The sequence below is a fragment of the Lepisma saccharinum genome, chromosome 9 (assembly GCF_977018435.1).
Source record: "Lepisma saccharinum chromosome 9, izLepSacc3.1, whole genome shotgun sequence".
Classification (NCBI taxonomy): Eukaryota; Metazoa; Arthropoda; class Insecta; order Zygentoma; family Lepismatidae; genus Lepisma; species Lepisma saccharinum.
Window position 1 is genome coordinate 88296732 of NC_139237.1, and position 17345 is coordinate 88314076.

The 17345-nt window shown below is 40.5% G+C and overlaps 1 protein-coding gene across 1 annotated transcript in view; it reads left to right on the forward strand.

Moving 5' to 3' along the window:
- Positions 1-882: 882 nt before the first annotated feature.
- The window catches only part of LOC145992813 (superoxide dismutase [Cu-Zn]-like), a 72128-nt gene continuing 55665 nt past the window's right edge, over positions 883-17345 (forward strand). The window contains exons 1-2 of the mRNA XM_083129201.1: positions 883-1060; positions 12847-12966. Coding sequence (XP_082985327.1) covers positions 12953-12966 — 14 coding nt within the window. The 5' untranslated portion in view covers positions 883-1060; positions 12847-12952. The remainder of the gene's footprint in view (positions 1061-12846; positions 12967-17345) is intronic.

Consider the following 17345-nt stretch of genomic DNA (forward strand, 5'->3'; position numbering starts at 1 on the left):
TTTATATGTAATTTTATCAAGAAGGATGGTTTTATTTTTAAAAAAAAATCATGTTTCACGTCTCGTAACCTTTAAGGAGTTCATGTGTAGTACAGTGCAAATTGTCCATGACTATTTTCATTAATTTTTCTCTTACATCCTATGTGTTTTAAGCAATGGATTTTTATGTATGCTGGTGCAGAAGTTGTCAACAGCTTGTTTTGAGTTTTCTTTTAATTCTTGAAGCTCTTATTGGGTCAAATATAGTGCACGAAAATGGTGATGAATAGTGTTGTCCACGGGACGAGACGGGACAGGCTTTTAAAAATTCGAGATTGATCATGTGTCCCGAGACAAACGAATATTTTCGAGACGAGACAGCATTTCCACGAGACGAGACAGGCCAAAGTCTCGTCTCGTGGGCAACACTAGTGATGAACAATTTGCAAGGTACTCATGGATCCCACTGTACACTTCTGGGTTGCCATAATCCCATTGACAATTACTTTTTTTACAACTCTTGTGTATGCCAGTGCATGTGTACGTATATAACATATCTCATTTCTGTTTTCGAAGTAAATAAGGGTCCCGTAAGCCTTGACTGAAGGTAACAACACTCTGGTGAAAACCCTTGCTTGAATTGCAAGTCTGTATCTTGCACAGAAATTTCTTATCGTATTCCGACAGAAAACAGTGGTAACCGTGAAAAGTAACGCATGACTGAATATGCGAGAATGGAATGGGTCTTATTTAAGCAGGCGAGTCTCTGCGTCAAAGGTAGATTATATAAAGGTTATTACAATGATAGAATAATGCCTTGAACTGAGTAGTACTTAAACTGTGAAGTAACAGTATGCGATTAAATATATCATGCTTAATAACGTTCGTCAATGGTGCGGGCAGTTCGTTCCATCCTCTAATGCTTGTAAGAATGGAGGACTTCCTATAGGTGGAAGTTTTATATGTGGATATTTTTTAGATAGAGTGTTTTTTGCAGATATCGTGTTCGACCGATGTTCTAGAACAGATCTTAACGGATACGTGTTTTGAAGAGCCGTTCCTAAGAATTTTGTGTATAAAGGTGAGAAGTATTTTCTTTGTTTTTGATGTTTAGCCAAGAGAGTTCTTTTAAAATAAGAGGGATACACGTTCTCTTCTCTTTAGATGATATATGAAACGTACACAACAGATCTGGATTTTTTTTATTTTATTTGTATTTTAGGTCCAGTAATTTCTGTATGTTGGCAGGGGTGGCTCAAGCTAAAATGTTCATATGGGTGTGGTCAATTTTTTGCGTCCCATACTTGTCCCACCCACACGTTTATTGTAGGTATGTGTTTATAACATCAAAATAACATAATCTCTTAGCTCAAATTACCACATAATTTACCAATATAGTTATCATAGACCGCTATGGGTTATGGTTCTTATGTAAATGCAGCAGTAACATCAATTCCTTCTTGTCAACAATAAAGTCAACTCCTTTTTAAACAAATAGTCACGCATCCGGTGGAGGGACATAGTGGTTCGGATCCCACTTCCCGATTAGGCTCTACCTTTGAGCTCAAGTTTAAAATGATAAATTGATTATCTCCTTTGAGGGTCATACAGCAGGTTCGGCTGGGATGCCTGCATTCTGGGCATGGTATCCTTATGGGAAAAATAAAAACGTGTGGAGCAAGGCCGGAAAATGTCGCTCGGATCCCAAATTTTGTGTGCGGTGTTTTTAGCTCAATTGGCGCCCAACTGGGGTTGACTTGTTTTAAACCTTAGAGTATAGAAGGAATAGAGAGAGCGTATGTGACGTCAGCTGAAGCCAAAATAGCTTGCGGCGGACGCCATGTTGGGATGTGCCAACCGGCTGTTGCGTCTATGTTAGGTTGCTTGTTATGTTTCTTTATGTTTAAATCGTCAGAAACAAAACACGAAGTTCTTAGTAACTAGTTTTGACGTTAAAACAAAGAGATCTATTTTTTTTTGTGTTGGGGCGGTAATGCTCTATTATATCTCGTTAGTGCACCAGAAAGAGTTTAATGAAATAACAACAGAATCAAAATAGGAGTTGTATTATAACTCCTACACTCGTAAATGCATCACAAAACATTATTATATAAAAATATTAGCTATGTACAAAGGTTTAACACGATTAACACGATTAACGCCACCTCAATAAGTAAGCATAAGTAGGCCCGTAGCAAGGAATTCTTTATAGGGGGGGCGAAGTCAATCATAGAGGGGGCAATTTCTTAACATATTGTGTCACATTGGCAGATATAGCAGGACACACAGAGGCACTTGCCCCCTCCCCCAAAAGAGATAAGTGGATGATATCTTGAAACTGCAACGAACAATAAAAACTTCGAGCAACCTCAAATAGCATATTTCGATAATGATCTTTCCAGATTGCCAAAGAATCAGTGGCGTGCCCAAGGGGGGACTAGTGGGGGTTATACCCCCCTTTTGGTCCAATATTTAAAAAAAAATAACGTCAAAGACAGGAAAATATGGCAAAATGAGGAATGACTACTTAAAAATGTAGACATAACCCCTCCCTTTCGAAAATCCTGGGCACGCCACTGCAAAGAATATAAAGTTTAATAGATGTTAATAGATGATTAATATGTACCAACAGCTTTGGGCCTCTGCAAAACTGATTAAGGGAGCTCTTTATAAATCATGCTTCATAATGATTCCCTCTGGTTTCCAGTATGCAAGACTTTTACTCACAAAGGTATCAAACGTGAAACCAACAACACCATTGTGTTGTGTTATGCAAGAAAAATCGAATTAATTAAATAATAATGGTTACATATTATCTACACTTTGATGAATTGTGTAAATATTTGTAATACATTTTTTTGTACTTGCTAAAACATTAAAGCATGGGTCCCTTAGTCCACCACGGACTCTATTTCCTTCTATATTTCTCTATCATCACTAGAGACAATGTTTGCCTACTGGTTACATTAACCATTTTGCAAAATATTGTGTGAATTGTATTATATTATAGTTGAAATACATGTTTTGACACCTGACAAACAAATAGGATTCCCTTGACTGATCAATGACTTCTTGGATGACAGTGTCATCATATTAAGTTTCATAGAAAGAAATTGTTTTAGTAGGGCGCAAATAACTTTACGGGGCGCCATGTCATTCTCTAACATTTTTTTTTTACTATAAATCATTTGGCTCCCAGGGCCGACTCCGCCGCCCCATAGCTATGGCTCTGAACTTAGACTATAAGAATAGGAGAGATCGCGAGCGAAGCGAGCAAGAAAATTTTACGAAATGTATTTTTATTTGTATAAAATTTGAAATGGAGGGGGGCAATTGCCCCTTGCAAGTCCCCTTGGCCGTCTGGAAGAAAAATGCAAGGAACACGTAAAAACTAATTCCATCATGAGTATCCAATTGTCCTGCTATTCTTAGATTCTCCTAGTCTTGTTCTTTACTTCAATGTTTGCTTCCCCTTTAATGGACTTCCGTTCAATGTCGGGGGGAGGGGCAAATGCCTCATGCCTTCCTGTGGTTGCGTCACTGTTTATGAGTGTCTCTTCCACAATTTCACGTCATCACTCATTGTTGCGATTAGCTAGAAGTGGCAACAAAGCAACAATAAGTAACACAAAGCAATATCCATTCCCTCTCTCTACCACATGAAGCAAAAATGTAAGCAGTTCAAAGTTCAAAGCAAAACACCCAAGAAGAACATCCGACACCTTAAGGCACCTTTAATACAAGACTACTCAAAATGTCACAACTGTTCTAGATATTGAAAATTGCGAAATCATTTTCCGAAGTCTGAATCTGGCAGGGAATTCCCCCCTCCCCCACCCCAATCATGATACAACATTATACGGAATCCCATACACCCTAATAAAACACAAAATCAATAAGTGTCTTTGTTATGTTGCTAGAGTAACACATGATATAATTGTAAAGATTATGGAGAATTTCAGGTAGGAATGTGTTCTGTATTTTTCACAGGGGGGGCAGTTGCCACCCCTGCCCCCCTCTAGTTACGGGTAGTGTTGCCCACGAGACGAGACTTTGGCCTGTCTCGTCTCGTGGAAATGCTGTCTCGTCTCGAAAATATTCGTTTGTCTCATGACACATGGTCAATCTCGTCTCGTCTCGAATTTTTAAAAGCCTGTCCCGTCTCGTCCCGTGACAACACTAGCTTACGGGCCTGAGCATAAGTTGAGTTTATAGGTAGATTTCGGACGGAAACATCGGGCGATACGCGACACTCGATAGGCGACAAAAGACAGGAGCCCGTTCATTCAATGGAAGTATTCAGACAGAAGCGACAAGCGATAAGTGTCTCTTGGCAACCGCCTCTCAGAAATGAATGCAATTTTTTAAACCGAAGCGACACGATAAACTGCACGTGTCGCTTGTCGCTCGCGTGTCACTTGGACTGGGTCGTTTTCCCAATACCATACATAGTGTCGCTTCGGTGTGTTGTTCTCGCATCTGCGGTGCATATTATGCTTTGGGTAGAATTCACACTGAAGCGACAGGCGACACGTGTCGCTTGGGAACGAGCCAATCAACAGCAACGTTTCAGACCGTGGCGGCATGACAGGTCGCACAAGACTGCCTTCGATTGGTGAAATCCTTAAGCTACACATGCCGCGTGTCACTCTGGTGTAAAATCTCCCTTAAAGCAAGCATTCACCGCGCATGCGTTACAAACAGACCGAAGCGAAACGATAAACGCTGTTTGGAAAACGGAGTAGTCTGAGTGATATAAGCGGCTTGCCGTGTCACTTCGGTTGGAAAAGTTTCATTGATTTCTAAGAGTTTGCTTCCAAGCAGTATTTGTTGCTTGTCGTTTCGGTCTGAATAAAGATTTCATACCGAAACAACAAGCGATACGTGCCGCTTTGATTATTTCTCTAATCCGGGCTTGTCCTTACCGCTGAGGCAGGTGTAAACGTTGGCTGGCTCGTTCCGATGCGACATGAGTCGCGTGTACATTCGATCTGAAAACTCCATTATTTGAGGCCACAAGTGACACGAGCCCCTTCAGTCTGAAGCAAAAATATTAACCGTGCATGTGCCACAAACAAACCAAGGCGACACGATAGACTGTATTAAGAATACAAATTTCAAAACGTTTACCCCACATTTGAACACTACGACAACCTAATATATGAATGTCGGTTTACAAAGCTGTGTCACAGAAGAAGGTTACATGAAATAGTATTCTTGTGGAAATTGTTAAATCACGAAATAGATGCTGAACATCTACTCTGCCAGATTAATTTTCGAATCCCGTCGTCGAAAACTAGACTAAAGAATGAAGTTTTTCTTATAAAAAAGGCTAGATCCGAAATTAAAAAGAAATCTCCATTGTGGAGAATGTGCACCAGTTACAATAACTTGCTAATCAAGAATAACACCATTGACATCTTTTCTATGAATCTAAGGGACTTCAGTAAAGCCACTATTAACACAATGGCCAAGCTTAAACACATAAGTTCGTATTTAAATTGTGTGATAAAGTGCATATATATATATATATATATATATATATATATATATGTGTGTGTGTGTGTGTGTGTGTGTGTGTGTGTGTATATGTATGTCTATATATATATATATATATATATATATATATATATATATATATATATGTGTGTATGTATATATTTATATATAATTTCTATCTCTATATTATAGAAATATATGTAATTGTAATGACTATGTATCCTTCATATGGGCTCTGTAATTAGGTATGTACCTGTTGAGTTCAATAAATAAATAAATAAATAAAACGACGGCCCAGTCCGAGCGACACGTGCAGCTTGGCGTGTCGCTTCGGTTCGGAAGGTCTCATTTATTTCTGATGGTTGGTGTCCAAGCGACACATGTCTCTTTTTTCATGTCTGAAGTCTCTTTGTTCGCTCAATGAATTTACATTCCACAAAGTTAGCAACACGTATAGACATTCGCAATAGTTATCTTTAGGAAACGTGCGAAGAATTTTTGATATTTCCATATGTCACAATTTTGAATTTAAAATTTTATTCATACCATTAATAATAATACCATCTAAAATTACAGAAAGAAATGCGGGTATAATAAACGTAAATATGTTGTAAGCATGTTTATCTGGGGAACACAATCTTCTTCAACCTCTTACCCTTGCCACTTCTATTGTTCCATCCGATAGCTACGCACAGAGGCATAGCTTCTTATTTATTATCTACTCGCATTGTCACTGAAATGTACAGATAGTATGCACTACACAAACAAACATTCCACGCTCCAATCCCTACTTACACCACTGTACCAGCTGCAACTGTGACATATCCAAATATGGCGGTTTTGCCTCGCCCCCTTTCCCTCACGGCTTCATCCCTCTTGGCCTGAAAACACGCTTAGGCCGGCGAAAGCATTTCCTTTAACATTTGTGCTAGCATAAATGCTTCCAGAAATCTCATAGCAGATAGTACCTTACACGGAAGCATTTCGTGGAACGTTTCGGTTAGCTGTTGAGATTATAATGTATAACATATACAACACGAAAGGCACGTCGAGTTATACCATCTATGGTGAGTGCACGGTGTTTACAATTGAAACAACTCAAATACTCTTCCATACGTGTACAGTAAACGTTGTAAAGTATGTATTTAAGCAGTGCCATTGCTTTTGTACCCAATAACGTTTTATACGAAACGTTAATCCTCTCGGTTCAATATTTATGGGCTTTCAAAAATGTGAAGTGATACATTGTTTACATCTCACGCGGCCGCCATTACAACTTCACTCGTGACCTAGAGGTCGCTTCTGATTGGTTACGCTACAAAAATGATACGGACCGAGCCTATCCCTGAGAAATGCCATGAAACATGCCATGGCATCTGAAAAGTCATAAGATTTTTCATTTTAGACGGTAGCATATAGGTCATGGCATAAATGTTAAGAAAAATGTTAAGGGAAATGCTTTCGTCTAGGCGGTCCTAAGGCTCTCTCTCTATTCCTAACATACTCTAGGTTTAAAACAAACTTAAATTTTTGTACCAGAAGGGGAAGAGAAAAGGGGAAAGATGTGCTACACAGGTAAATACCATTTTCTCCAGCTTCGTAATCAGCTTAAGTTCCGACACGGAATTCCAAAATGCTGTTCGACTCCCAGGGACAATCTTTCAGCAAGGCATTGAACCTGACAGGGGCCGTGCATCATACGGGACAGACATCCGACTCGATTCCTGGAACGAATCCACGGGCACATATCTCCCTTTTGTCTTCTTGGCGAGTCTTGACAAACTTAAGGTGGACAGCAATAAGGATTGGTTGGGAGGGGGGATTGGCACAGCTTCCGCAGAATGTCTTCTGCTCTCCACCTCCTACTGGCTTTTCGCTGGTTGCGTATTGAACCAACAATACACGCAGATGGCAGTGGCAGTAACCTTGTTTCTCAGAAAGTCCCACACTGTAGGTAAATATCCCTCTTCATAAATGAAAAATCCCTTTCGGAAAGAACTGCATTTTACTTTTCTGAAAAATTCGTATAAGACATTTTCCATCTGGTAAGAACGATTTCCATTATTTTTTAAAAAAAATACTGTTTCGTCAAAAAGTAAAATATCGACTTAGTACGAAAAATTTCAGTTTTCTAAGTACACTATCCCTTCCTGTAACAAAAATTCACTTTTTATGTAAAGGTAAAGTGCTCTCCTGTGCTTGGCACTACGCCATGAAGGTGTATAGGGGGTGTGGAGTTAGGGCCACACACTTTCTAGATCGCGGCGGACGGTGGGGGTGATGTGATCAGCCGGAAAAAATCCCGGTTCTCCCCCACCGGGGATCGAACCCAGGTCTCTCGCATGGTAGTCACTTTTTATTTAGAAAAAATTAAAGAAAATATCCCTTTTATAGTAGTTACATTTTCCTTTCGGAAGAAATTTCAATCAGGAAATTTCTTCCGAAATTCCAGCCTTGCCGGTGGCGTAGTGATATTAACGTTATCGGCTTATAATAAAGGGGGCCCAGCTTTGTTACCAGTGTCTTTTCAGGCACCTTTCCGGGGTGCCGTTGCTTCCCTCGCATGGGACCTCATTATTTTGTGTGGCGAATATCCTTGCCTTTATATTTCCCTGTGTAAATAACAACGCCCTCACTTGTCCAATCTTACAGAAGAAGCAGAATGAAACTGGCAGCCGCACTAGCCTTATCTCCTCTCTCCCATCTCGAATGTGCACTAGTGCTTTCCACACCAAAAGCGCCGACTCGTTGTCATCAAAGCCGAAGCGGCATTTTCTTAGTAATTGATACACACACAACAGTATATTTGTCTGTGGTATATTTGTAAACGATAAGAAAAACGATTGTTGAGCCAAAGGTGGACTGACAAGAACAGTGTTGAGTTAAAGAAAAATCTTTATACGATTGTTAGAATCTAGCCACCGCATTGCTTTTTTTGTACGTACCTTCGAGAATGTAAACGTTACAGACAAGTGGTGATCTACAAATGACAAGACGCATTTGATAGGGTGACGAGATATTTGTTGACCAAAAAGAGTATAGTGTATAGGTTGAAGGTGTGAAGATCACAAAACAAAAAGACAACGAAAATAAGGGTGGCTATTTGTTATTGCTTCCATTATAGCCCCTATAAAATAGGACTACACTTTACAGATTCAAATTACTTATGGGTCTAATGTAATTAAATTATGATTAAATCGTCCTTTATTGCCAGTCCAAACTCTTCACAGGTCATGTTCACACTGAATTTCACTTTCATTACTTGTTCGAGTATTGACACCAGGAGTGTACTTTTCTCTCTCGCCAATAAGTTTTAATAACACTGAAGAGTCTTTCACAATCAACATTTGTACCAGGCAGAGTAAACAAGATTTTTATAAGAGGCACAATCACTTTTAAATTTGACCCAGCGTGTACTGACCTCCACTTACCCATCATTGTTTCTTTTCTTTCTGTGGATTTTAACGCATTTTACGCGTAAAATAATGAATGAAATTAAATAGCAAGGAGAAGAGTATATTTGGAGATTTTTGCAAATTGAAAAGAGTATAGAGTATATGAACCTCTAAAAGAGTATAATACTCTTAAAAAGAGCATGTCTGGTCACCCTACATTTGAGCTGCATTGCAGTATATGCCACGAAGAAAGCTCGCAGGATAAGATTGCTGTAAATTCTTCATGCCATCTTATGCGTTGCATGATGTGTTCTATCGAGTTTAATAATTGTAATATTTTTTCCTGGTTCACCATTGTGGAATTTGTTCTGGATGATAAAATGTAAAAGTATGTGATGTTTTGTAATTTACTATTTACTATTGTAATGCTAATTGCACAAGATAATATTTGTAACAACAGACTAATGACAAATAACAGAAAAATCTATGTCTTTCCACATTGAATCACTAAGTATACATAGGTCACCGCACCCTACTTTATTTTTGTTACTGTACGTCATTTCCCAACTGTAACGCTCAGCGTTAATTCTCACAGGCAATTCTCAATGTTAAACGCACATATGTTGTATTTCGCAGATGAGATTCACAACACCCTCCCGGTTCTCTGGAATGCCCCCCCCCCGCCGGAGCAAATTTTCTGAAATAAACACTGTTCGTTACCCGGTGGAAGTACATACATTGCACAGTGGTTCGCATGTAGAACCAAAATATTTCAAAATTCAAAGAAAAATTAATTTGAAAAAAATCATATTTTCATGAGAAAACTCTACCTTTTGCACGAAACATTTCCAACCGACGAAAGTGGCGGGGTGAGCACAACGCAATGACGCCAGTGTGGTCCCTGGTTCGAATCCTAACCTGGGTATGGGTGTTGTTCGTGAATGTCCCTTCATCGATGTCATCAGATCATCACTCATCCTCATTCATGGAAGTAAAATAAACCAAATTCGTTTTTTAAAAAGGATAAAACTCTACCGCGTGTTTCAGAAATAATTGAGAGGTTATAAAAGATTATTATTAGTAAAATTCCCTTTTGTAATTAAGTTTGCATTATGCAAGAAAAAATTGTTTCTGAAAAATTCCCTTTCTGCATGGAAAATTTCCCTCGAGTGGTGAAAAATCCCTTTCCGCAATTAAACTTTCCCTCGAGCAAGACAAGAAATCCCTTTTTGTAAATACCCCGATTGAATTTCCCTCTGGACGCCAGTCACAGGCAGGAGGTCGGGCCCACTTTTAGAACGGAGGGTGGAGAGGCATATTTATAGTTCCAGTGTCAAGACGCCACGAGTAACGAAAAACTGTCTAGCGTCGCTTGATGAGATTTCCACCGAGCGAGATTTGCGAACAAGCGTATCGTGATGAATTGCATTGTCAATCTGCCCACCCTAATTTGCTTCCTTGGTTCTGGTGCCCAGGAATTCGTTCCACGAAAATAAAGTAAGGGGCTTGATTGTTGCAATAGAGCCATTCCATCCACACATTTTCGATCTCGGCTACAGTGGATGTGACGTGATCAGCACCGCGTTCCAGCAGTGCGGTCGCCAGAGAATTTTGTTTGTGTGGGTTGAAGGGTGGAGGCCTTCGAATGTCGTAGCTACTATCCCTCCCTCTCGATTTCTTTCTTCATTCGTTTCTTTCATTTTTCACACTCTCTCTTGTTTTCGCTGTTACTTCTTCTTTCTGCTGTTGACAATCTCTTTCTCTTTCTCTCTCTTCCTTCATTTGTCTTCCTTCCCTTCATCTCTGTCCTCTTCCTTAATCTGTTTTCTCTTTCTCTCCCCTCTTGTTCCCTTTCTTTCTTTCTCTCTCTCACGTCTTTCTTCACTTGTGTTCTCTCTCTTTTCCTTCATCCGCTTTCTATTTGTCTTTGCTCTCTATCTTTCAATAGTCTACTCTTCATGTCTCCTCCTTTGCTTTTCTCTGTTCCTCTTTATGTTTTTATTCCTTCTCTTGGCTCATCTATCTCCTCTTCCTCCATCTGTTTTCTTTTCTCTCTCTCTTCTTCACTTCCTTCATTTTTCATTATCTCTTTTCTTCTCTCTCACCTTCTCTTCCTTCTGTTTTTCTCTTCTATTCTACCCTCTCCTCTTCATCTTCATTATTTTTCTCTTTCTCTCTTTCCTTCTCTCATCTTCATTCCTCCTCTTCCTTCATCTCTCTCTCTCCATCCCTTCCCAATCTTCTTCTTCGTCTCTTTCTCTTTCATTCTTCTACTCTATCTGTATCTGCCTACGTTTCTTTATTCTGTTCCTTTTTCTTTCTCCTTTATTTTTGTTGCTTCACTTCTCTCCTACTCCTTCATCTCTTTCTATCTTTCCATCACTCATTCTTCCACTCTTATTCTATCAGCCCTATTTCTCTTTCTATCGATTTCATATGTTACCCTCTTTTTCATTCCTTCCATCTCTGCTTCTCTTACGTTACCGTTTTCCTGTTTCGCCTAAAATGACGGTTGGATCATAAATCATATCATCGTGTACTGATAAGTAGAGACCGGATGTTAGGCAAAATGCCTATTCTTTCCTGTTAGAGATATGATGAAAACGAATGTTGCGAAGGCCAGGGAAGAGGGATTAGCTTCATTTAAAGGCAATTTAATTTTGCCTATATTGCCTATTTCATACGATATTGCCTATATTATTTCATAAATGCCACATGTTGCCTATTTTAGGCATTTTCTTTAAAATTGGGACATGACTGAACTCTGTGCATACAATTTCCTGTTCCCAGGATTATTTTCCGATGCTTCCAAGAAATTTAAAAATAACAGTTAGCGAGTTATTGCAGCTAATAAGGACTTGGACAAATGAAGGGCAATTCAACAAGTTCTGAAAGCTGAAAATATACAAACTGAGTTAGATCCACATGTTCTCGCGTGCTTTAAGTATGCTCCGGTAACATCTGTGGAGGTTGAAAGATCTTTTTCAATTCTAAAAAATGTGTTATCCGATCGCAGACATAACTTGTCGGTTGATCACCTGAAGAAATACCTTGTTGTGATGGGCAACCACAATTAGTGCTTCTTATTCAGAGACTGCCAAACGGTACAGTACAAACTTGAAATGCATTTAAACAGTTTCTTAGTTCGAACTGCTGTGTGGAATACGTAGTGTAAATTTTTTAACTGAAATAACCCTGTGTGCAGTGATAAAGTGTATATTTAATTAATTTGCGTACTGGTTGGAAGTAGCCAACAATTTCTTTTGTCAGACTATTGTGTGTAGCCATTATACAATGGAAAATTTTGGGCTGACGTGATTCCTGTTTGTAGTGATTTATTAAGTACAACATTGGACTGCTGTCTCTAATGATGAGCTCCTGGTTTATTTTAAGCAACTATAAAGAATGTACAGGTAAGTCTTTATATTATTTAAACACCTATTTCTTTTTGTATGTCTATCTTCATTATTTTGAGTTCAATTTCATTGCCTTTTTTTATTGCCTATTTGTATTTTAATGCCTATTTTACTGCCTATTTTGAAAATTATAAGTGCTTATTTGCCTGCATATTTTATATGTTTTTAGTGCCTAAACATCCGGTCTCTACTGATAAGGCATTAGGCGAAACCGGAAAACACGCTATTAGCCATAAGTGACAGAAAAGCTACGTAAAATATGAATAATTCACATAAGTATTTACGATAATTTATTTACCTCATCCCACTTTCCTCAACAAACCTGATGAAATCACAAACATATTCTCAGTATGTCGTCCAGGTTATGATAATGCTCGGAAATCTTAGCGCCGAAAAGTAGGCAGAGTTAAACAAAGAAAATGCTGGATTGGCTGCTACACTTACTTAACTTTCAGTCTGATTATAACCAGCGACGGCTTTCCTTAACTTTTCTCTCCTTAGTCCAAACGCCATGCAAGTGCTGTAGAACTTAACGCTACTTCCTTTTCTTTCTCCAGGGAGACTCCAGTTCCAGGAAGTTCCAGTTGAAATAACAGTTCTGGAGTCACAGGATATTAACTTTGAGATCCCACGCCGTGGAAACTGTTGCTGAGGGGATTAAAGATGTACAGAACAAGGCAAGATTAAAAACTCTTTTTTTTTCTGTTTTAAAAATTCGCGGATTCTGCTCTGAAAAGTCACCTCCTGCTTAAGTAAATGGCTGCGTCATATTTGTTCCTCTTCCAAGAATATTCGTGTTTGTCTATAATCACGAGTCTATTGTTTCCTTCTTTTGTTCGAGAAGGCGAAGTCAGTAAAGAGTTTGAGCTTGTGTAGGTCCACTTTCTGCATTAATAGGGACTGGACGTACAGTTTAAAGTGGTGCCTCCACTGGGTATCGAAACCGGGACCCCTTGATTACAAGGCGACAACGTTACTACACCATCAGTATGCCGACTTCCGTGGTGAAGTGGTTAGCACATCGAGCTACGACGCCAGGGGTCCCTGGTTCGAATCCCGCCCTGGGCATGGATGTTTGCGAGTGTCCATTCATCAATTTCATCATATCATCACTCATCCCCATCTTCGCAAATTTGCCAGAAGTGGCACAAGAAGCGAAGTAAAATAAAGCAAATCAATCAATCAATTTAATTCTTGTTATTGATTTGGTTTATTTTACTTCGCTTCATGTGCCACTTTTGGCTAATTTGCGAAGATGGGGATGAGTGATGACATGATGAAATTGATGAATGGACACTCGCAAACATCCATGCCCAGGGCGGGATTCGAACCCGGGACTCCTGGGGTCGTAGCTCGATGTGCTAACCACTTCACCACGGGGGCCGGCAACAACAACAATTATAATCAAGAATTTTGTACGACTTTTGTTTTACTGGTCACTGCTTTATTTCCCCGTTCATCATCATCATTATTATTATTATTTCACTCACCGTGGCCATGCTGTCTAAGGCATATTGCATTGGGCTCGGGCTATGAGACGTTCGCAGGTTCGAGTGTCTTGGGAGAAGCGTAACAACTTTTCTCCTGAGATTTCGGCCTGTTTATGGGACCGGTGGCCACACACCATCGTGACGAAATTGGGGGAGCTTCGATCGAGTAGCGTTGTAGGTCATGGAACCCTACAACAACGACTGGGGGTTCGTCGTGCTGACAACATGTCACCCCGTAACTGGTCGGTAGGTAGGCCTTAGCTCTCAAAGGCTATTGGGCCAGGGGTAAGTGGTTATTGTAATTATTGTGTGTTCGGAAGACGAATTTTGACGCACGCCACTGCTTTAACTGGTGGTACGGCACGCGATGTTCCACTGATAAGCTATGTTAGTTTTAACAAAGTATGTTTTAAAACTGTCTTTATCCTTAGTAACAAGATGGGAGTTGATGAATACGAAGCTTCTATTACAAGTTGGTCTGAAGACTGTTGAGATGCAAGGACCAGGCCCGTAGGGAGGGGCAGGCTAGGGGCGCTGAAGCCCAGGGCACAGAGGGAGCCATTCAAAGCTCTTTTCTAGACTATAAAGTCAGAATATGCGACGGAGAAATTTACACTTGTCAGAGTTAAGGGGAGACGGAAAACATACAACGTGTTACTCGAACCTTGTTCCCATTGAAGAGTTTCAAGTGAAGTGGCCCTATACTTCTGGGGGGGGGGATCAGCACTTGAAAACAAGTGTCACCATTCAACTCGGTACAGTGGGATCCATGAGTATTACCGTGCAAATTGTCCATGACTATTTTCATTAATTTTTATCTTACATCCTGTGTGCTTTTAAGCGATGGATTTTTATGTCTGCTGGTGCAGAAGTTCTCAACAGCTTGTCTTGAGTTTTCTTTTAATTCTTGAAGTTCTTATTGGGTCAAATAAAGTGCATGAACATGATGATGGACGATTTGCACGGTAATACTCATGGATCCCACTGTACAATTATTATTCTTAACTTTTTTTCTTCTTTTACTTGTAGCCTGTAACGACCCTGCGTGGTCGCCACATTTAACGACCCTGCGTGGTCGCCATATTATATTTTGTTAAGAAGAATGCATGCTATATGTCCCTGCGAGGCGTACGCTTTTAGTTTAAATGTGTTAACGGATCCACCTCTACGTATTATTTGACCCTGCGTGGTCACTGTATTCTGTAAACGCTAACGGATCCACCTCTACGTTTATTAGTTTCGCTTATTATTAGACCCTGCGTGGTTGCTGTATTCAGAAAATGTTATCAATTATTGTCATATACACTGTTCAACTCGTTGTTTAGAATTGCAGAGTCCTGCGAGGCTCATTATTAATTGTATTGTCTGAATGCACACAGTTTTACTTTATATTAACGCGTGCATCTAGTGATTTTCCCACTAGTGATTTCTCAATGTCAAAACCTTGATATTTCTCAGTACGAAGTTTGCTATATGTAAAAAAATGAGTTAGCAACGCGTACTTGTAGTTAAAATTTTCACCACCCATGCGCCGCCCCCGCGAGTATAAAGCCAGCGCAGCCAGGCCCGGAGCTCAGTTGGCTCCCTGATGTCAACAGGCAAATATCCAGGGTTAACTGGCCTCCCAGCCTGAGAACTAGAAGCCATCCCAGAAGGAAGGACGGACGGAGAAAGAAGAAGAAGACCCTAGCAGCAACCTACCTACCTGGTCCGCTCGCTTAGGCTGATAGGTGCCCAGGTTCTACCTGCCCGGCTTGTCTGGGAGCACCCGGACCTTCCTTTCTAACCTGCCGTCCCTTCATAGGAGACACCGGTTGGCTTGCCAATTCCCAGCTAACGCCGGGGGTGTCGCGGCATCCTTTAATCCTTTTACCCGGCGCCCGTTATTCGGGAGTACAGATTGGTTTCGGCCAATTCCCGGCTGTGGTTGGGGTACTACGCACAACCTACTCTCTTTTACAGGGGAACCCGTGACGTCAGCGGCGACCAAGGCTCTAAAAAAATTAGGTCCCCATACTCCCCCTGGCGCCTCACAGCGAGGAATAAATTGGATGTTCCCTGCCCCCTTTTTCTCTTCTATACCAAAGGTGGTACAGGTAAAAGCACGTGTGTGATTGATTGATTGATTGATTGATTTAGTTTATTTTACTTCGCGTTTTGTGCCTCTTGGCTAATTTGCGAAGATGAGGATGAGTAATGAAATGATGAAATTGATGAATGGACATTCACAAACAACCAAGCCCGACCGGAATTCGAACCCGGGACCCTTGGCGTCGCAGCGCGATGTGATAACCAAAAGGCACGTGTGTGGTACAAGTAAATGCACGCGCGTAGTAAGGGTTTCAGGTAAAGACACCTATGTAAGTGTGCTAACGGACACCCTTGTGTTGAGATTATAATAAACATATATAAATATATATATTAAGCTGGTATAGTCTTTCCTTACACCCAGCAAGCCCTGAGATAATTCTGAGTCCATGTTCTACGGCTGACAAAAGGTTAGCGCATATGGGTAGACTTTTGGCGTCCACCTAATTGCAAGGTTTAGTGTGTAAAACGCAGCCCGTGCCAGTACTCCTGCGCTGTGCCGAGCACGTGGGGAGGACGTTGCAAGCCTTACATTAACATACTTCTTCCCAAAGTAGTAGTAGTTAAGAGTACGTTGTTAAAGATATTCTTCTTTCACTAAAAGTTTTTTCGGTTTAAGTTTTGGTTTCCAGTCCACTTTATGCACAGGAAGTCTAATCGGAATTGGACCTACAATTTAAAGTAGGTTCCTGCACCGACCCTTTCACTAAAACATCGACTCAAATATTCTTGAATGTGCTAAACTTTCTTTTAATCAGAAATGGAAACTACAAATCTTTAAATGTAACCATATCATTTCAATGAGTTTTCTTGATTTTCTCATTTCAAAATTTTCTGGATGTAAATATCACAAACCGTGGCATAAGAAGATAATGTTGGTGCTTGATAGTGCGGGGGGAAGGGCCCCAAAATATCTAGCTACTGAGCCGGTAAGGACCTAGATGGACTCGGAAGACCTAGGTTTTCTTGTCCTTTGAGTACACGTTCTCTCAACGTCTTGCAGTAGCTTCAGGCTGACTACCCAAGTTAATTCGAAGCACGGATGGCCTCCTGTTAAGGCACCTCCTACAGGAGCATACTGAGCAGGAACCGTTTCACAGGAACGTATGGGACATGCGTCTCCTTAATTACAGAAGAGGTTAAACATGCAGAAACTACTTTGAGGAGTGCGAAATCACGCTCCTCAAGCAACCGTGTTGTTGCAAGATTACTGGGAAGTGACTTGCTGGGATTTGTCACCGGTGATCGAGAAAATGCAATGCGGTGACGGCTATTTCTAGCTGAGATTGATTGATTTTGTTTATTTTTACGTCGCTTTTGCTGCCACTTTTGGCTAATCGCGACTACAATGATGATGACATGATGAGATTGATGAAGCGACACTCACAAAGAACGCACATGGTCAGGCCGAGATTCGAACCCGCGACCACTGGTGTCGTAGCGCTTTACGCTAACCACTTCGCCCCGAAGTTCGGTAT